The 22,223-nt window shown below is 40.4% G+C and overlaps 2 protein-coding genes across 6 annotated transcripts in view; both read right to left on the reverse strand.

Moving 5' to 3' along the window:
- Nucleotides 1-4,865, reverse strand: part of Ipo8 (importin 8) — a 62,131-nt gene extending 57,266 nt beyond the window's left edge. For 2 of the 3 annotated variants that reach the window (XM_021164776.2, XM_021164775.2), the window contains exon 1: nucleotides 4,561-4,865. In XM_021164776.2, the coding sequence (XP_021020435.1) occupies nucleotides 4,561-4,644 (84 nt within the window). In that variant the 5' untranslated portion in view covers nucleotides 4,645-4,865. The remainder of the gene's footprint in view (nucleotides 1-4,560) is intronic. The other variant, XM_029478481.1, reaches the window with a different exon arrangement.
- Nucleotides 4,866-15,566: 10,701 nt separating this feature from the next.
- The window catches only part of Caprin2 (caprin family member 2), a 44,717-nt gene continuing 38,060 nt past the window's right edge, over nucleotides 15,567-22,223 (reverse strand). The window contains exons 13-16 of one of the 3 annotated variants that reach the window (XM_029478923.1): nucleotides 21,175-21,246; nucleotides 19,166-19,266; nucleotides 18,204-18,267; nucleotides 15,567-16,475 (exon numbers count right to left, since the gene is read on the reverse strand). In XM_029478923.1, coding sequence (XP_029334783.1) covers nucleotides 15,907-16,475; nucleotides 18,204-18,267; nucleotides 19,166-19,266; nucleotides 21,175-21,246 — 806 coding nt within the window. In that variant the 3' untranslated portion in view covers nucleotides 15,567-15,906. Of the gene's footprint in view, nucleotides 16,476-18,203; nucleotides 18,268-19,165; nucleotides 19,267-21,060; nucleotides 21,247-22,223 lie in introns of all 3 variants that reach the window. The other 2 variants (XM_029478924.1, XM_029478925.1) reach the window with 2 other exon arrangements.

A 22,223-nucleotide genomic window follows, 5' to 3' on the forward strand; every position in this document is an offset into this window, starting at 1 on the left:
TGACTCGGCTTCTCTGCCCTCATGGCCCTTCTCCCGTTTGTCTGTCTCTACCCCGTACCTCCCTCCCCTTCCCCCAAATAAACCTCCTTTATATTAGGTCTGTTGCATGGCAAGATTTCCCAGGAGGGCATCTTGGCATGGGCCCACCTGGTACACCCCACCCTATTAGATTTCATGACACTGATATTCCCAAAAGTTTCATAAATTCTCAAGTAAGGAAACCAGTCCATTCAGCTTGACTTCTCCTATATGGGCAATGTGCCCATATAGAAGTCAAGAAGTGCCTATATGGGCAATGTTATCCTTTGAGACATAACTTAGGTTAGTAATATTTTCTCTTTCTTTCCTTTTTTTCCTTCCTTTCTTTCTCGTGTGTGTGTGTAGTCTTCTCTCTATCTTTACATGAGTTCCAAGGATCAACCACTGGTCATCAGGCTTGGAAGGCAAACACCTTTAGCCATTAAGTCCTTTTGCCAGCCCAATCAATGTTTTTTAATTTTTATTTATCTATTTTGTGTGTATGAGTGATTTTGCTTACATGTATGTCTGTGTATCATGAAGAGGGAGTCAGATTCCCTGGAACTGGAATTATATATGGTAGTGAGCCACCATATGGGTGCTGGGAAGAAAACTCAGGTCCTCTGGAAAAGTGTCCAAAGCTTTTAAATGCTAATCTGTCTCTCCAGCCCCAATTCATTTGCTTGTTTTGTTTTTAGAAACAGGGTTTCTCTGTGTAGCCCTGGCTATAGTGCGATGCAGCTCACTCTGTTGGTCAGACTGGCCTTGAACTCAGAGATCCACCCTCCTTTGCCCCCTGAGTGCTGGAAATAAAGGCATGTGCTACCACTACTGTACTAACCTTTTTTTAAAAACTTTCCAGCTAGGTGTGGTGGTATATACACTTTAATCCCGCCACTCATGGTGCAGAAGTAGAGTTCCATGCCAGGAGTTTAGTGGGTTAGTTTGATGCTACTTGTAATCAAATGCTAAATTCTGCACCCTAAGGTTTGGTTGCTCCAAGACAAGCAGATCCTCTTGTATACCAGCTTTTGTTATATAAACCACCCAACCACCCCCCAACACACATACACACACACTAGCTATCCATGATTGGTTAATAAAAATGCCCACAGCCTGTAACTGGTCAGAAGAGAGGAAGGCAGGGCTTTGATTCCCAGGCTTGGGATCTGAGGCAGGGACTATGAGGGGACGAGAGAGAAGGAAGAAGTCACCTTGGGGTAGGTGGATCATGAGTACATGGCCATGAGGGCTGGCCTGTTGGAGTAGGAACTACCCAGAGGGAACATGGCAAATGGTTTCTCAGGGTTATTGACAGGGAAATAGACAAAATAAGAGGGTTGATACCTGCTCTGCTCTAGGGCTTTAAGGATTACTATAAATATAAAAGTTTTGTGTCTTTTATTTGGGAACTAAATGCTTCTAAGGTAAGGTAGAAACCCCCAAATAATACTCACCACAATAAGGAAGGTCTACTCTATCTCAAAAAAAAAAAAGAAAAGAAAAGAAAAGAAAGAAAGAAAGAAAGAAAGGAGGTGGATTCCTTTTTATCTATCACTAAAACCATAAAAAAAAAAATCTAGTTTTTTAAAAGCAGGTGTGGGGATCTGGTAGGGGAAGGCAGTGATTAGCAGCACCTGCTGTTCTTCCACAGCACCCAAGCTCAGTTCCCAATACCCACACCAGGTGGCTCAGACACCCCTATCTCCAATTCCAGAGAATCTAAGCCCCCTTCTGGTCTCTGCAGGCACCCCCATCCATAAACATGATAAAAGAATAAATATTTTTTTAAATCTGGGGCTTTGGAGAGAGAGAACTCAGAAGTTATAAGCATCTACCACTCTTTCAGAGGACCTAAGCTCAGTTCCCAGCACCTATGTCAAGCCGCTCATAGGTGCTGTAACTCAAGCTCCATGGGTTCTGATGACACTGGCCTCCACAGGCACCTACACACACATGCACATACCCATATCCATACACAGAATTTTTTTAAAAAATAAACAAACTTAAATGAAACAAAAGCAATTTTTTAAGCCTGGTCTGCATGAGATCCTGATTCAAACAAATTTGGAAAAAGAAGAGAGAGCTAAGCCATTAAGAGTGCAGAGCACCTGAGTTCAGTTCCCAGTATCCACATTAGGTGGCTCACAACTGCCTGCAATTCCAACTTCAAAAGACCTGACTCCAAAAATCCAAAGGCCTCTGACCTCTGCAGCCACCTGCATTCAGGTGCACATACCCACACACATTATTTATATATATATGTATGCTTAATTTTTTTATATAACCAAGAATAAACCTTTTAGCTGGCTATGGCGCCATACGCCTTTAATCCCAGCACTTGGGGGCAGAGACAGGTAGATCTCTGAATTCGAAATCACCCGGTCTACAGAGTGAAATTAACACCAGCCTGGTCTACACAGCTAACACCAGCATCCATCTCATATTTACATATGTATCTCATACAGTAGATACCTATTCATTCATGCAAGCAAAGCTGGATGACACAGGGGTGCTAAGGGACAAGCATGCAATACCCAGCATCAAATCTAGGTCTTCTACTTCAAGTACAAAAACTTACTGAAAGCCTATTACAATCCAAAACGCTGTACCAGATATAAATGCTAAGTGAATGACGCAGCAACGTTATCCTGTTTTGGTTTGATTTTTATGGTGCTGGAGATGAGCTTAGGGCCTCCCACTGTAAAACAAACTACAAGTAACAAGGAAAACGATCTTCTGATGAGACAGAATTTGGATTAAATTAATATGAAGAGAACACAGGATTGAACCTCTCCTGGTTCTACAGGCTTCAAATCTTTTCTGTTTCCATAATATCAACTGCACTCATGTGTTGACAAATCAGGAAAAAGCAAGGTTAGGCTATGGGCAGAAAGTATAACATGGCACCAATGTTCCGTATTAACACTATCAAAGGGACATCTGGTCCTGTGGTAAACGCAGTGTCAAGCAGGCAGCCTCCCAGTGCACAGCAGCAGGATGCAAGCCTAGCCCTTATGGCATTCTTATTAACTAAACCCTGATAACTGTTACTCTAGACAGTATTCTACAAAGTCTGGGACAGATACTGACACTAAGTGTCTCTTATTCTGGGGTGACAGTCCTTTCCTTTTTGAGACATCAAAGCATCCTTTTTGGCCATTCAATTCAACAAAACCTTGTGTGTGTTAGGATTACAGGACTGAGCAGAGTTGGAAATCATATAGGTAGGGCCTCAGGAATTCTTGGTTGAACACTCTACAGCCGAGCCAGATAGATATTAACAGGGTCTCGACTTTCGTTCTTACCTCTTGAGGATCCTGGATTCACGTGTACCTCAAACTCAAAGGCCACAGATTGTCAGTTAATATTTCTCTTTCAAGATTCAAAACATCTTTTATTTTAAAACAAAAACAAACCTCTACTAGGGCAAACACACTGGTCAAGAAGAATCCTTATACTTTAGGAGGCACAGAATTGCCTAGGGAGCCACTTGTTTCTATTCCCAGGTTTTCAGATTCTTTACATCAGAGATGAAGCCCATAATTTGCATACCCAACAGTTTTCAGAGAAGCATAGGCCACTGGTCTTAGCAACCCCTCAAGATCCACTAATTAAGGAATATCCCTTCACACTTGTAGCAAGCTCAACTGTCAAGCCATGTAAGGAAATTTTAATTTGTACATTTTAGTAAGAGGATGATGGTCCCTCTTACATGAGCAGAACCAGAGCTTGTGATATTACAATTCTGAAAGGTTGGGCCAGATGTGGTAACACACACCTTTAATCCCAGCAGACTAGAGGCAGAGGCAGAAGCAACAGGCAGATTTATGAGTTCCAAGCCAGCCTGTTTAACACAGAATTCCAGATTCCAGGTTAACCAGAACTACACAGTGAAACCCTGTCTCTGAAATGAAAGAAAAAAAAAAAAAGGAGGAGGGAGAAGTATGGTATGGACAAAAAAAGACGAGAAATTCTGGGAGTAACACTGGAACAATGAATGTCTAGACTCCTTAGAAAAATGGAAAGCTGCTAAAGGAAAGTCACACACATTTCAGTACTCCAAAGAAATGCCTCAAATATTGCATTACTGGCCGGCCCAATCTTTGAAATGGTTCGGGGAAACCGCGTGCCCTTCCTAGAACTCTCTCGGACAGTGCTGCCCAGCGCTCCAGCAATACTGTGCCATGATCCACACTGCCACCGCCAGAAGCAGGCGAGGGGCAGGGTTTCCAACAGCAACACCTGAAAAGGGCGGGTCCGGAGAAAAGCTAGCTTAGCTTTGGTGAATTTTCCCACCGCGTCTCCACGTAAGCGCATTAAAGGAAAAGAAAACACACCCAAAGACCACTATCAAAGGTTTCGTAGCTTCTTTGTGCTATGTGTCCAAGAGGGCTGAGCAAGTGCACCAAGAAAGGACAGATAGCCAACAGGTGCTCCAGTTGCTCCGCAGGGGTCCTGGTCTCAGGCTGGGGTTGGAGGAGAGAGGGAGAGAAGGGAGAAGAGTAGGAAAAAGAGAAAGAGAGGCAGCCCCTCGCTCACCTGGTTAAGCTCCGTCTCAGCTGCAATCCTCAGCTTTGGGTCGATAGTGCCCTTCAGCGCCTGGATGATCCGATTGAGGTCCATGTCCGCGGGCGGGAGCTCGGGTCCCAGAGCCAGCAGGCCGGGTTGCAACCGGGATGTCTCCTGGCTCTTTTTGGCCCCCTCTGCCCCAGGGGACCACCTCACCCCCACCCCCTGCCGCTGCCACCACCACCTGCAGCTACTTGCTGCGCCACTCTGACTCCGCGCCCCCTGTCCTCCCTCCTTTCCCCCGACAACTCTCTCTCCATTCACCTTTTACGACAGCCGGTGGGAGGTGGAAGAGGAAGCGGAGACTCCTTTACGGCTGCCTGTTCCCCTGGAGTGCTGCACTGACCCGCACCCGCCAGAGACGCCATGATGCTCGTCTCAGGAGCCGGCATTCATTGCACAGCGGTGCTGCTACAGGAAGTCGCTCTGGTTTGTTCCATACACCAGACTCCCGCAGACGGCCGCCATGATGCCGTACGAAAATCCTAGCTTGTCCACCCACTGGTGTGACCAAAGTAAATTAATTGGCCTGGCATCTACTTACAGTTGCTACAAATTAGGCATATCTAAAGGGAGTGGTACTTTTTGTTTGAGAACTCTGAACATCACAGCTGAGCTGTTTCAAGACAAACTTGCTGGAATCCTGAACTTACGTAGCTTACAGAAGAGGTTTTCCTTTAATGTTTGAGCGCCACCCTTTATCCTGCCATTCATTCTTTGAGCATTTGTTAAAAATGTTTACAGACAGGCACCATGTTATAATAACAAAATACAAACAAGGTTTGTATGTATGAAAACTCAAAATCTAATAGATAATCAAGTGTGTGTGTGTTTCTCTTTAGAGTGTAAAAACACAAAAATGCAGTAGTCAAGGAAACTATATGACCAAAAATGCCCAAAATGTCCAGACTTTCACTGTGAAAGGCAAGAAGGGTTACACTGTTTCCATCTACAACTACAAAGCATACAAATATCAGCAAAATTTCCCTCTGTGAACGCAAAAGATTCTAAAAACATAAAGTAAAGATGACTGTGGGCAAATGCTGCTGAGATGTGATCCTCCAAGGAGCATATAATTAAGATGTATTGGTTCAATTAACTGGGTTTTAAGAACAGTGTAGAAAATGAGACAGGATGTATGATATATGACTGATTGCTTCCAGCAATGCCCATTTCAGTCCATTATGCACACAGCCATCAGAATGCAAAATGCATTCTCAATTTGAAACGTTACCTTTGCTACCTGCACCCCCAATTTCCTTTACTTATGATATCAACTCTAATAGACCCTTGAGTGGAAACATCTAGTTTCTTTGGAAAGTTATGTCAAATGATGGTTTGCTGGGGCACATAGGTAGATGTCAGTGCTAAAGCAGACACAGGTAAAAGAATATTTTGCTGGAGCAGACACAGGAAAATGTTTTTTTCCTCTAGCAGACACAGGTGAAAGGATGTCTTGATATAGCAAACACATGAAAGGATGCCTGATGAAGGAGTATAAATATGACCCCCAAAGACAGTGGGAAACAAGCAATGAGCGTTGGTTTGCTTTGCCTCGCTAACACTCTATGAGCCTTCTATTGTTGTGTTCAACTTGTGGTAACACCAGCACTGAGAAAAACTCGTCCAAGAACTGCTTGTAAAGTTCCTGCAGCAGCTAGTAGCTTCCGCTGGTGAACCTGGCAATTTCTTCAGGATTGAACTACAGCTTCTGGTTCCTGCCTAGTGTCTGCCTGCCTAGAGGACTGGTCTGCAGCTGCTGAGTCTTATTTGGTGTTTGCTACAGGACTAAACTACTGAGAAAGATCAAGCTCACCCCCAAAGAAATACTGCTGAACAGGTTCACTCTCCCCGTACCCTAATAACTTTTCTCTTCCACTACTTCTGCTGGGTGATGGGGAGAGGGTGAACTCTTATTAAAGTAGGTTGCAAAAACATTATTACAAACCTTTTTCACTGTTTTTGATACAAGATCTCTCTTCATAGCCCAGGCGGGTCTCAAACTTGGGGCAATCCTGCTGCTTCAGCCAAGTGCTGATATTCCAGCCATGAGCCTCACTTCAATGTCCTCTTTTCTACTTAAAGCCTATTCTCCTGACTTTCCCTTTAAAATTTTACACTTGTTCTCCAACTCACTCATTCCTCTACTATTGAACTATTCATTCCTGACTACACATCATTTCCTGCTTTCCAACTCAACTACTGAAGAGTACCTTTGACCTATTGGGCTCATTGATAACACTATGTGTGTCTAAGGGAAAGAACACGTGTTTGTAATACAGCTTTTTCTCTTCATACTCAGTGATCAATCCTGCTCCTTGTTTTTAACCAGCATTCCCTCTCATTCCCTCAGTACCTGTTCTGAATCCTTCAGGAATGTTCTCAGGTACCCCACTCCATCTTTAAAAAAAAAAAATCCTACAAAAATGAGCAAAGCCCTGGCAGCTCCATCCACCCATTCCCAGATTCACCTGTGTCCCTGTGCACCTCATTCCCTACATCCTGAATGGAATCTCTCCCATCTTCTCCAGAGTCTGGCTCTATAAACTCCACCTCTATTTTAAATATTTTTTCATTAAAATAAATTTGGTGGGCTGGGAGGTGACTCACTTATCAAAAGGGCCTGGGATTGATTCTCAGTACCCACAAGTTGGCTCAAAACCATTCATAACACTGGTTCCAGAGAATCTAATGCCCTCTTCTGACCTCATCAGGTACCAGGCATTCACAGTTATACAATCAAGCAAAACAATCATACCTGTAAAGTAAATCTTTTAAAAATTGATATAAAAATAAAATAAAGTTGGGCTATTTATTACATGTTCTTTGCTGACAATTCCTTAAGATTTCTTTTTTCCTAGATGTCCGACCTCTTTCTCCCCAAGGAACTCAACTTCAATTTCTAAGTCCTTCCAGCTGCACAGAAAGATGGAGTGAGAGAATCACCTACCTGGGCAAGACAGCTAAACACCAACTTAAAAACATAAAAAACATTTAAAAAAAAGGAAGAACTTTAAAACCTTAACTAATGATGTCTTAGTTAGGGTTTTACTGATGTGAACAGACACCATGACCTAAGCAACTCTATAAGGACAGCATTTAATTGGGTCTGAGGTTTAGTCCATTATTTTTCATCAAGGGAGGAGCATGACAGCGTCCCAGAAGGCATGGTACAGGCAGGGCTGAGAGTTCTACATTTTTATCTAAAGGTCACTAGGAGAAGACTGGCTCCCACATGGTTAGGATGGTCTCATTGCCCACACCCACAGTGACACACTTCCTCCAACAAGGCCACACCTCCTTATAATGCCACTCCCCAAGCCAAGCATATTCAAGCCACCACAAATGCTAATTCTTCATTTTTTAGCTTTTGTTGCAATGAGTGCTCTTCACTAATTCTCTTCTTTCCATCTCCTATTCAAGCAGGTGTCCCCACACTTCTGGCTTTGTTTCTACTGAAACTGACAGGTAAAGATCAGCACTGGTCCCTTTAGAGACCAAATGGAGGAGCTGTTTTTCATTCAATTCTTCATATTAAATTATCTCCTTTTGGTTGGCCCTTTACTTTATTCTGTTTATTAATTTTTTCTTATTTCACATATGAGTATTTTGCCTGCATTATATGTATATGCACACAGTGCCCAAAGAGACCAAAAGAAAATGTCAGTTCCCCTGGAACTGGCGTTATAGATGGATAGATCACTGTGAGCCAGCATATGGGTACTGGGAATTAAACCTAGGTCCTCTGGATGAGCAGCCACTACCCATAACCAAAGAGCCATCTCTCCAGTACCTTTCTTTAAAAAAAAAAAGTCTGTTGCTGGGTATGATAGCTCACACCTGCAATCTCAGCACTAAGGAGGTTGAAAAGGGTTGCTGCAAATTCAAGGCCAGCCTGATCTATAAATTAGTGAGACTGTCTCAAAAAAAGAAAAAGAAAAAGAAAAAAAGAAAAAGAAAAGAGAGAGAGAAGTACTCCCAACTCACACACACAGTCTGCTTAGGATTCTATCCTTGATTCTTTTCTCATTCTCTTCTATCCATTCTACTTGAAGTATTTCACAACTTCTATAACTCTAACTAGTGGTTTGAATAAGTACAGCTCCCATAGGCTCATATATTTAAACGCCTAGTCACCAGAGAGTGGAACTGCCTGATAGGATTAGAAGGAATTAGGAGGTAAGGCCTAATTGAAGGAAGTGTGTGAGGTTTGAAATCTCAAAAGCCCATTCCAGACCCAGTCTCATTCTCTCTGCCTGCAGATAAGAATGTAGCTCTCATCTATCCTCCAGCACCATGCTTGCCATGCTTGCCATGCCTGCCATTCTCACTACCATGATAATAATGGACTAAGCCCCTCAAAGTGTATGCAAGCCCCCAGTTAAATGTTTTCCTTTGTTAAGAGTTGCTGTGATGGACTGGAGAGATGGCTCAACAGTTCGGTTAAGAGCACTGACTATGCTTCCAGAGGTCTTAAGTTCAATTCTCAGCAACCACATGGTGGCTCACAACCCTCTGTAATGGGTATCCGTCTTCTGATGTGTCTGAAGACAGCAAGTGTGCCCACATACATAAAATACATTTTTTAAAAGAGGAAAAAAATTGAAAAAAAAAAGTTGCTGTGGTTATGGTGTCTTTTTCACAGCAATAGAATCAACCTAACAGACATGTGACAAAGTTTTAACCACATTCTCTTGAGTTAAACTAAATGTGTTCCAATGCCTATTATGTCTACCAGAATGTTCTCAAAGAAGATTTTTGAGTAGGGAGAATATTAAATACAAGTTTTTTCTCCTAACCCCAAGCACCCAGAGTTAGGACTCTGAGACTTAATTATATGTACAAACACCTTGGCTATAAACTTTTGACTGTTCCCTGACTAGCTCATAAGTTAATTATCCATTATTCTAATCTACATTTTGCTACAAGGCTGATTACCTTGGTTCAGGTCCCGTGCTTCTGACCTCTTTCATGTTCCAGGCATAGATCCCTGCCTGGTTCTATCCCAGAATACTTTCTACCTACTAGATATCTCACCTTCTATTCTACCCTTTCCTATGGGCCATAGGTGTTATTTTTTTTTCTTAAATTTACAAGTGATGCAACCATACAGTACATAAGAGATTCTCTCTACAGGGAAAGACTTTATAGCAGTTATTTCAATATAAAGAGAAGAGATTTAAAAAAAAAAAAAAAGCCAGTGGCACCATTGAAAGCTGGTACTCCTGGTCAGAATGCCAACTAGTACAAACAATACGGAAAATAATTTATCCGTTTCTTTAAAACAAACAAAAAAACAAAAACCAAGAAAAACTAAAACATGGGACCAACACATGGGCCATCAGCCACACTTCTAAGCATTTGCCCTAGAACAGAGTGCTATTAAAATAATAATAATAATAATAATAATAATAACTTGTACATGAAGCCAGGCATGGTGGTGCACACCTTTAATTTCTGCACTCAGGAGGAAGGGGCAGGTGGATCTCTGTGAATTTCAGGTCAGCCTGGTCTACAGAGCAAGTTCTAGGACAGCCATGGACAGCCATGGCTGACAGAGAAAACATGTCTTGGAAGATGGATTGGAGGGAAGAGGAAACAAAAGTAAAGGAGAGGAAAGAAAAAAACTTGTATATGGGTGAAGTGGAAATTTCTGGTTTCTTTGGAAACTCAGTGTGTAAGGTGATGTTTTCCTGGAAGCTGTCTTGTGAGAGGATGTTTTGCTGAAACAGACACATGAGAAAGCAAGTGATGTTTCCCTGGGGCAGACACTTGAACAACACATCATGTTTGGAAAGAGTCTAAGTGGAATCCCATAGTGAAAGGATACTCTTACACTGAGACACCTTGCAACACTTCACTGGGCTTCTCTGGGCTTCCTTCTTTGCTGGTCTTCCTTCGTAAAGAGAAAGGTGCCAAAGAGCTTCTCGTGGTATTGCAGCTGATTCTTGCTCCTGCCCCTCCTGCCAATTCAGCAGAGCCTTGTGGTTTCCGCTGGATTGAGCAGCTGCTACTGATTCATGTTTGATATTTACTATTGAACTGGACCACGGATGTGTGTTTGATATTTGCTATTGTACTGGACTACCACTACTGATTCATGTTTGGTGTTTGCTATTGTACTGGACTACTGGAATTCTGACAATGAAGAGTGGAATTGCCCCCAAAGAACTATTTCTAAACAGGTCCACAACCCCCCTTTCCTATGTATCTTCTTTTCTCCCTACCTCTAGTTGGTGGGTTAGAAGGTTGAAGCATTTAAGCATTTTCTAGGTTTAGAGAAAAATCTAAGCCTACAGGTGGCACCCCACTTTGGGCACCAGCTGTTAAAATCATTTTTAAGTCCATTTTTCCTTTCCCAGCCCCAGCTCCCAGAATGACAACTTGGAGACTAATTAGTATTAAATGCCTTGGCCATAATCTTTGGTTCATTCTCTACCCAACATGTAACTTATTTAATCATTTAAACTATTCTGTGTCTACCATGTGGTTAGTTATCTCCCCGACTTCAGTCCTGCCTGCTTCTTTCTTCACATCTCTTCAGCATAACCCTGAGTTCATCTACCTATTGGTTTACATCCATCTCCTTGGTTCATTTCCCATTGCTCTCTTGAATCTCTTTTATACTTTCACTATTCCCCAGAATCCTCTCTCTTCCTACCACTGTCACATCTCCCATTTCCTGCCTCACCTCATTGGCCATTGGCTTCTTTATTGACAGGTGGTGCTTACAAGAGATTCTCTCTACATGTGGGTGTGTGTAACTCTATTTCTTACAGTCTAAACCTGAAAAGAAGCCAACTGTTCTTCAGTGGGTATTGGGATACATTGTGTGAAGGTGTGTCTCTGTATGTTCAATTGTTAATTCTATACCAGCATAGAGCTAAATGTTGGCAGGATCTTGGTATTGTTATTTCTTTTTTCTTTTTTTATTAGATATTTTATTTACATTTCAAATGCTATCCTGAAAGTTCCCTATACCCTCCCCCCGACCTGCTCCCCTACCCACCCACTTCCACTTCTTGGTCCTGGCATTCCCCTGTACTGGGGCATATAAAGTTTGCAAGACCTAGGGGCTTCTCTTTCCAGTGATGGCTGACTAAGCCATCTGATATATATGCAGCTAGAGACACGAGCTCTAGGGGTACTGGTTAGTTCATATTGTTGTTCCACCTATAGGGTTGCAGACCCCTTCAGCTCCTTGGGTACTTTCTCTAGCTCCTCCATTGGTATTGTTATTTCTATTCTATTCTATTCTATTCTATTCTATTCTATTCTATTCTATTCTATTCAAGCCCATCACCTGTCTCATATTTTGTAAATACTTATTCTTCCTCACCTCCCTAAGGCAATCCAGAATTGTATCTGATTGGCTGTAATAAAGATCTGATATCCACTAGCTGGGCAGGAAGTGGAGGGCAGATGTTCCAGTGCTGAGAGAAGACTGAGAGGAGGTGATTGGCCAGCAGATATGTGTGAGTAAAGAAAGCAAGCTAAGCACAATGCATGAATTCTTCCTCTCTACTTCTTTATAATGGATGTGACATGATTAGACATTTTAAGTTCCTATTGCTGACTTCCCTGCAGTATGGACTGTAAGTTGGGATTGTGAGCTCAAATAAACCCTTTCCCCTCCAAGTTACTTTTGTCAGAGTGTTTTATCATAGAAACAGAAAGGAGCTAAGATGCAATGAAACACGCATCAACTTGAACAGATGTGCAGAGAACTATAAGGAGAGTGCCAACCTTAAACTGATGTGGACTGTCTATATATAATCCCTTAAATACTATTCAATGATCAAAGAAAGGATTAACACTGGAGAGAACATAAGGGAAGTGGGTAGAGTTATCGTAATATAACCTGATCAAAATGTCTTATCAGTGCTGGCATTCTGGCTATGATATTGGGCTATAGTTTTGTAACATGTTATTGTCAAAGGAAACTGGGTAAGATTTCATGGAATCCATCTTATTCCCTACAACTACATGTGGTCCTATAATTGTCTCTAAATAACTTAAAATACATAATTTAAAAGCCAAATTTTCCCATGAAAATTTTCCTACCTTTGGAGCACAATTGTGCTGGTTAGCCCTTTATCAACTTGACTCAAGCTAAGGTCATCTGTAAAGAGGAAAGCCTCAAATGCATCCATCAGACTGACCTATAAGCAAGTCTGTGATGATTTTTTTGATTAGAGATTGACATGAGCCCAAAGGGTCAAGCCCACAACATGTAGTGCCATTCTTTGGCAGGTGAGTAAGCCATGAGGGCAAGCCAATAGCAGTTCAGTTCCCACCTCCAGGTCCCTGCCTTAAGTTCCTGCCCTTACTTCATAATGGACTGTGACCTAGAGTTGTAAAATAAAGTAAACCCTTTCCTCCCCAAGTTGCTATTGGTCAGAATTATTGTTATAGCAATAGAAATCAAATTAGGATATTCACTAAAGACAATGTTATTAAACTAAAGACAACAGGAAAAGTCAGCATAAAACTGTAAGTTCAAACTTTGCTCTCATCACACTTTAAATGACTTGCCTTAAACTGTAATTTAACTTACCTATGGCTCATTATGCATCCCTATTTTTTTTATTACTTTGCATACAAGGATATCTACATTTAAAAATGCCCTCACTTTGTTGACTTGACTATCCTGTCTAAGAGCTGTTATGAGGACTTAATGAGATAAACATAGGCATACCCAGTAAGTTAATTGTTACAAATGTGGTGTGTTTAACTGAAAGCTACCTTATTCTGTCTTTGCTTACGCAACATACAGTGTGAGGCTGTGTCAATCTGTAAGTATTGAGGGAAGAAAATAAATGAACACAAGAGTGATGGAGATCTGAAGCAGGATGGCCAAAATAGGAACATGGGTGAGAAGGGTATGCAACATCTCATGAGTATAACCAACAGAATTGTGTGGTTAGGTAAGAATAAAAAGTTAACTATAGAAAGACAAGAATGATTGTAAAATTCTAGCTTTGATGGCTTTTAGGAAGTCACTATCCAAGGCAAACTGGACTGGGTTATGGAGACTGCTTTTGCACATGCCAGCTGAGTGCTTTGATAGTTTCTTCAACTAGAGACTGCCATGGAAAACCTACATCCCCGTTCACAAAAGCTTGCATGGGAAGAGAAAATGTCAGCTCTATACCCAGAGATGTCTCATGGACGGTTCTGCTAGGGGCTATGGCTCAGGGTAAAAATAATTGGCATGCTTACAGTTTAAAATACCAAAGTAATGTTTATTTGGGCAATGCCACTACAGTCTATTTAAGTATTTAACACCTTAGCCATCCAAACAGAATATCACCCAACTGTCTACCCTGTCGGTGGACAATAGCTCACTTATTAATCTGTTAGTGGTTCATATGGTATAGAGAAAATGAAAGCTAATAGCTCAGACCTGAAAACTACCTAGAGCCAGGCCGGATAGTGCACTGGAAGTGGTAGAAGTAGAGGAATCATGGCAGGGCCAGACTCAGATACAGAACAAGTTTGAGGCCAGCCTAGAATATATGAGACCCTGTCTCAAAACACAATAGTCTGTGGCCACAACACCCAGAATGCATTTGATCTCATCTAATTTAAAACAAATAAATCTTACAAGTTTACTAGAGCACATTTAAAACCACATTAAGTAATCTGTCAGTGACTGTTATTTAGCTTATGCTTGCGCACCTCTCCTCTAAAAGGGCCTATCTCAGCAGGACTCTGCACCATGGTGCCCGGTGAGAGCCACAGCTTGTACATTTAAGAACTTTAGTACTATATTAATAAATGTCAGTGGCAGTAGTCCTTAAAATAGCACAAATAACCAGAATCCCTGAACAGACTTTCCCAAAAGAATGTGACAAACTTCCTGATTAAAGAAGGAAGGCATTTTAAAATTCCTAATCTCTGCTGGAGAGATGGCTCATTGGGTAAAATGCTTGCTGTTCAATCATAAGAATTTCAGTTCAAATCCCAAGTGCCAAGGGAAAACTGACAAATAAATTAGCTCATTAGGACCTGTAATTTAAGAGCTCAGGAGGCAGAGACAGGCAGATCTCTGTAAGTTCTTGGACAACTTGTTATACATAGGAAGTTCCAGACATCTAGGGGACAACCTAGTCAGCAAATTTATTGTTAATTGGACTTAACTGGAGAAAATAAAGTTGCCAACAATATTGTAAACATGTTGATTGTGTGGTGATGAGGAAAACTAAATAAACTAAAGGCTTGAGAAAGACCTCATGGACCTGATAAACTAGCTGCTTCTGAGCACTGATCTGCCGTCAGTCATATATTTAATAGTAGCAGTGCCTTCTCTATGTACTTTGTGTTCTGGACTTGAAAATCAAAGATCAAAACAATTTTCTGCCTTGGCAGATGAGCTGCATCAATTGATAAGCAAAAATATTTCTCCAGTTCTTCACATATTTCTAAATGTTATAACAAAGTACTTCTGACAATAACTTTTTGATTACTCAGCACTTTGTCCATACAATTAAACCAAATATTTTACAAAGAACAGAGTACACATGTACATCTCTTACTATGCCTTGTTTTAATACACACAGCAGACAACAAAATGTAGCTAAATGGAGAATATGCCCTATGGCAAGGAAGTCATATGTTCAGGAAAATATATAGTTCGGCCAGTGGAAAAGATCCATCTTGTTTGGTTGTTTTTTTGGTTTTTTGAAACAGGGTTTCCCTGTATAGCCTTAGCTGTTCTAGAACTTGATCTGTAGACCAAACTGGCCTCTAACTCAGAGATCCATCTGCCTCTGCCTCCCAAGTGCTGAGATTAAAGGTTTGTGCCACCGTTGCCCAGCTACATCCATCTTTTAATTAGATACTCATCAGAGAAAAATTACCTTAGAAGAACCTAGACAATATAAAGGTCTAGCACCATGAACCCATTAATTCCAGAGTTGTCAGTGATAAATTCTTAACTCTCAATCAAATGTTTATGCAAACAGAAACAAATGGAGGTGCAGTTTAAATTTTATTGAGGCACAACGAGGCATGGAACTTATCTGAAGTTGAGGCATTCAATTCAGTAAGCTGACCATTAACACAGTTCAGGATTAAGTGCAAACAATACACATTCGCTGTGTGACTAGCAAGGCTACATCACAATTTATAAAGTTAGTGCTAATTATCATTCTGTTTCAAAGTCTTCACATAAAATGGAAAACAAAAAAGTAAGGACCTCCTTCTTTCTCTAGGAACAAAAATATTTTTCCCAACCAGTCAATCACTAGGGCAAGGACTACTTTTCCTTAGATCCACTAGTGAGAACTTCATTCTTTTATTCTGAACTGAATTTTAATCTTGATAAAGAAGATAGCCTGAAAATGTAGAGTATTTCCAGCTACTTCCATAAATCGCTCCCCTGTGTAAGCGCAGCCATATCTGGTCTCCCTGGAGGAGCTGGAGAACGGCATGGTTGCTTGCTGTCTCATGGTCTGGAGCACCATCATTGGCATAGGCTGACACCAAGACCTCCTCATTCTTCATCAGGTTGACATACAGCGGTACATTCACAGCCAGCTTTAGCATGTGAAAAATGAACACGTAAGTGCCATTCACTGGGCAATTGAATCTACCAAGCTGAAGATCAAAGGTCTCTCCCAAGTTGTTCAGGAGAAGATCAAACACAATAGGTTGGTCTAAAGTTCCAGGAGCCAGATTGGATGTTCTGGCAGCTGAGAAGGCAACTCGCATTTGCTGAGGCAGGGGATAGATATGGACTGGCAGGATGGCGGCTGCTGGGCTTGTCACTGGCACATCCACTGGGGTCATGCTCCGAGAATCTCCTAGCCCAGAGTCTCCACTGTTAAAAGTCTCGCTGTCTCTTTCTGGGCTGCTCACCTGAGAGGAGTCACTCCACCCTGCTGTTCATTAATAACAGTGAGTTTTTCAGTGAGGCCTTAGCTTTGACAGGATATTTAACATTAGCTACTGAAACACAAGATTCCAAAACAAAAGCAATAGAAATGTAGTCAGAAGGTCCTAGGTAATCTTGTGTTGATTGCTTTCTATTTTTTAAAGGTCAAGAAAATGCACTGTCCTCCCGAAATTGAGTAACTTACCAAAACTCATCAATATCAGAAAACTAAAAACAGATTTGGGCATTTTTTTTTACTTATCTTACTTCCATAATTCTCATTCAGCGACTAATTCTTTTCAGTGACTAATCTTCTATTCAGAGTAAATAATATAAAAGGGCTCAAGAAAATTTAAGATTAGCTTAAAAGACATAGAAGTACCAACTACTAGCCATTCAGAGATGTTCTGACAGGAGGACTAAACCCCAAGATAAATGCTTGAGTTCTCATTTCAACTTTATAACTGTTATAAAATTATATGCATGTGTGCATGTGTGTGTGTGTACATATAGGTGTGGGTGCACATATGTATGCATATAAAGTCCAGAAGTTTGCATCAATAGCTTCCTCAGTCCCTATCCNCCTTTTTTTTTTTTTTAGACAGAATCTGTCACTGCCCCTGGAGCTCATTGATAGCTAGACAGAATGTCCTGGCAGACCTCTGAGATCTATAACCCTACCACTAGGGCTATAGGCAACTGCCACAGAACCCAGCTTTTTATATGTATGGCAGGAATCTCAACTCAGGTCTTCATACTGCACAGTAAGCAGTTTACTCAACACAACCTTCTCCACAGATCTGAAATAATAATGTTATAGGTGCAGTGTAAAAAACACTGCTCAATATGATGAAGACCATTTTCTCAAAGTAGAAAGGTTGTTTTCCTTTGAAATTTCTCTCTTTAGTAATTCTTTTTCAATTACACTGAATCATTTAATGGCCTCTTCTCATTTTAACATGTGTAAGTACACTGCCCTATGTTTTAACTGCTGCTTATTCAAATCTATCATTGCACTAACACAAGCACCATTCATTTTAAAAGCCATCATTCTGGGGACTAGAGAAGTGGTTCAATGGTTAAAAGCACTTGTTGCTCTTGCAGAGGACCTGGGTTCAGTTCCCACATGGTGGGTTACAACCATCTGTAACACCATTTCCAGGGGATCCAATTCCTTCTTCTGACCTCCAAAGGGACCACCAAGCATGCACGTGGTGCACAGACAAACATGCAGGTAAAAAACACTAAAAAAATAATAATAATAAATCTAAAAAAAAAATTTTTTTAAAGCCATCTTTCTGAATCATCAGACTCAACCTAAATTTAGCATAGGAAATTGTGTCAAAGGTTAAATTATCTGACTTCCACGTGTGTGCTTTGACACAAGCACACTCAAATTCACATGCACTTGCAGCATACAGGCACACACATATACACACACACTACAAATAAGCAAATAAAAAATATATAACAAAAAGAAGGTTAAATTATGTTCACATAAAGAAAATAACACTTTTTAGAAAACATACACAACTAGACTGACAGTGTTAATACCTTTCCTAATAATCTATTGCCTCATTCCATTCAGGTTAGCACTGAATTTCAATTTTGGTTAGCAAACTGAAAACTTCAAGAGAGAAATGGTGAAAACGTTGTGCTTTAAAGAGAAGTTGGTAGAGGATATATTGAAGTAAAAGCTTGCTTTAGGTAAATCTATGCAGATAAGTACCCTTACCTCTTGAATTTGCCTGAAGACCACTAGATGTTCCCGATCTTTTATAACACTGCTGGAAATTATCCTGAAATGAATACATGAATATTTTAACTTGGCACGAAAATTAAAAATACAGATTAATTAATTAGCATCTAGGAAACGAGTACAGTGCTGAGTAATCACAAGAGCAGACAATGGCCTTTGTCAGTCAGTGCTGAGTAATCACAGGAGCAGACAGTGGCCTTTGTCATTCATCTTCATAAAGGGCACAGTATAGCAAGAAAAGCACATAAATTCTTCAATATGACCCAGACTGTAAATCAATGTAAAGACTAGGGACAGAAAGAAGTCTTAGTGAGTGAAGACAGTAGTAACCAAGCCTGACTGAATCCCCAGAATCCACATGACAGAGATAATCCATGCCTACAAATTTTCCTCTAACCTCTCTATATATACCACGGTATATATATACATACACACACACACACACACAAAGTAAATAAAACAAAGTTTTAAAAGAAAAACACTGGTGTAGTATGTTAATCTAAATATGATAGAAAGTTTACAAAGTTTGCTAAAATGCAATGTGTAAACCCCTATCAGTCTTGTCAGATATAAGGAAGAAAATTTGCTAAGTGGTCAAAATCCAAATAAACAAAACAATTAAACTTGTAAAGATGAACTCTGCTATATATAACAGGTAAGTTAAGTTGAAGGCAATTTAGTAACATTATAAGATACAGAAGCTTGGGAATTTAGAAAAAAGTTTGCAATCCAATTTTTACCCCATTTACTTGCTATGTGACCACAAACAAGAAATTTAACCTCTGAACCCTTTTCCTATAAAATGGAAGAGTAACTGAGCTTATGTGAACATGATTAAGGTCCTTTCAAATTCCATCTCACTTGATGATAGGAAAAATGTTTATATCTAACAACCACAACTGTTCCAAAATTTAGCAGCAACAGCTATTTCTACTTACCCTTTGAGAGTAAGCTGTTCCAGGATATTCTCTAGCTTGCAGCTGCACCTGGCTGTAATTCCCACTTGAAACTGAAGGAAGTCCTCTGTAACTATCAAAACCTAATGAATTAACAAACAACATACATAAAACGATAGGAAATGAAGTTCAACAAACTCTGTGGCTTTAAAAGTTAAACTGGAGGGGAAAAAATTGGACAGATCTTACAATGGCACCATTAGATATGTTTTCTTTTTTTGTTTTTATCAGAATATGAAATTTTATTACTGTGTTTTCCATTGCCAGAATTTATAGTTTTAGTCTTTCCTTCTTGCCTTTGTATAGGGCCAATGGAGAAACACTAGCTACATTAACAATTTAAAGTAGACTCCAAGACTATCACCTACAGCATGACCTTTTTGACTAAATCCAACAACCAGAACCTCATCATTTTCCATCAATGGGCACAAATGCTGTGATCATCTTGCCATTCTTTTTTTTTTTAAGATTTTATTTATTTATTATATGTAAATACACTGTAGCTGTCTTCAGACACTCCAGAAGAGGGCACCAGATCTCCTTACGGATGGCTGTGAGCCACCATGTGGTTGCTGGGATTCGAACTCTGGACCTTCAGAAGAGCAGTCGGGTGCTCTTATCCACTGAGCCATCTCACCAGCCCCTCATCTTGCCATTCTTGATGAGCTGAATCCTGACACACTTTCTAACAGCAAAACTTGGCTATTTGGCTTCAACCCCTGCTCTTTCCAGCACAGTTAGTTCCCTTTGCATGAGCACCTCTAAAAGGATAACCCCTAAGGCTGTGCCCAAGTGGGCGTGTATTTCTTGTACAGTTTGCCATGCCACTTCTAGTCCTGTCACATACTGTGGAGCTTCCTGGTAGTACAGAGACCATAATATTTGCCCATCTTGCTGGCACCATGGACCAGAGCAAAAGAGATATGTGTCTTTAAGTAAAAACATACTACAATGTTTCTATAGCAAAATACACATAATTCTGCTGGCTATTTATTTACTTATTTGTTTATCTTTCTAGACATGGTATTTCTGTGTAATCCTGGCTGTCCTAGAACTCATTCTATAGATCAAGTTGGACTCACACTCAGAAATCCACATGCCTCTGCCTCCCACATGCTGGATTAAAAGCATGCACCACCATATCCAGTATTTTCTCCTGACTTCTAATACTGTTGAAACACAAGTTGTGGTTGGGCAAAGATGGGACTAATGTACTTAGGCACTTAAAACCTCAGCATCAAGTACTTTTGCTAATATCAAGCTGCCACCACAATACTTAGAACTGTAACTAAATCTTAGCAGTCCACTATAGGGACTCAAATTCTCTTGTTATCTGAAGTATAGTTTGAAAGTAACCTGCAAATGAGCTTTGTCTAATTAGGGCACTTTTTTCTTTTTGGCTTTTTGAGACAGGGTTTCTCTGTGTAGCTCTGGCTGTCCTGGAACTCACTCTGTAGACCAGGCTGGCCTCGAACTCAGAAATCCACCTGCCTCTGCCTCCCAAATGCTGGGATTAAAGGCATGCGCCACCACCGCCCGGCAATTAGGGCACATTTTAAGAGTAAATCAATCAGTAAAAAAGTACAATTCAAACATGAAAATCAAAATCCCACATGAAAACCAAGCTTCTTTAGTAAATCACAGAATTAATCCTCTTTGCAGACAGCAAGTTAGGTCTGTGCAGAGAATAAGTATGCTAAAGTACTGGAGTGCTGGAGAGATAACTCAATGCTTAAGAGCATAAGTAAAAAAACAATTCATCTACTAACAGACAATTATAAATGGGAATCACAAAAAAAAGAACAAGAGAAAAGTCAAATTTCAATCAGGTTAATATATAGATTAAAATAATTTAGTACACTAGATTAAAAGCATACCTTTGTAGCCACCAGGAGACTGATAGGAACTCATTAGTAACCTCCCTCCATGTGAACACCCTCTCAGAGCCCCCCGACTACTGATAAATGGTTGAGCAGGTCTGGGAAACATACTCGTGGGTGCTGGGTAAAAGGCAAGGCTGCCATTGCTTACTTGAACAGTTCCATCAGGATGATAACCTGCACCTTAAGAGAACACAATTTAGAGCCAAGAATTAAATGGTTCCAAAGGCCCCATTTGTCAATATACATAAAAATATATTGCTATGTGTTTTATATATGTATATATATATATATATTTATATTTATATATATTTTTATATTTATATTTATATATACATATACATATATGTATATATATACCTCTAACATATATTTTCTCCCTTTAAAAACATACTTATGATTTATGAGCATATATGAGAAATAGAATATTACTCAGTTATAAAGGGGAAAAAATCTGGCACATGTCACAGTATAAGTGAGCTTTACAGGGGTTATATTGAATAAGCATATGATGCCAACTTACATGAGGTAGGCAGAGTAGTCAAATTCAAACTCATAAAGTAGAATGGTTGATTCCAGGGGCCAGTAGGAAATGAAAAGGAGTTACTGGTAAGCAGATATAGAGTTATAGCCAGTGTGGAATGCACAAGGGAGGATGTTTTTGTGCACTGTGTATTCAAATGCTGATTTCTGTACGCAGGGATCTGTAGCAGTCCCTACTTTAGTACTGTCATTATTTTGAAGCATCTCCTGACTCAATATTTTATAAAACACTGTTCTTCACCATCTTCTGATTGGCTAAATAAAGGGCTGTGCAGCCTATTGCTGGCCAGGAGAGGAGAAGGCGGGACTCTCAGACCCAGAGAGAAGGTTTCAGGTGGGAACCAGGGGAGTCATCACTGGGAGGTGAACAAAGAAGTGGGTGCCAGGCGAGACTTAAGAGTGCAGGTAACAGGCCATGTGGCTGTTAAATAGGCCAGGCCAGCATTGTTGGGTTAGAATAGCCTAGAAAACACCCAGCTACTATGCCTAAAGTTTATAATAAATAATAATAGAGGTTTCCATAACATTATTCAGAGCAAGAATAGTTCTAGAAAAGCCCCTACTTTTACAAGGTGTAAAAATGTTAAGAATGATTCCAGGTATCGTGATGTATGCCT

The sequence above is a fragment of the Mus caroli genome, chromosome 6 (genome assembly GCF_900094665.2).
Source record: "Mus caroli chromosome 6, CAROLI_EIJ_v1.1, whole genome shotgun sequence".
NCBI lineage: Eukaryota > Metazoa > Chordata > Mammalia > Rodentia > Muridae > Mus > Mus caroli.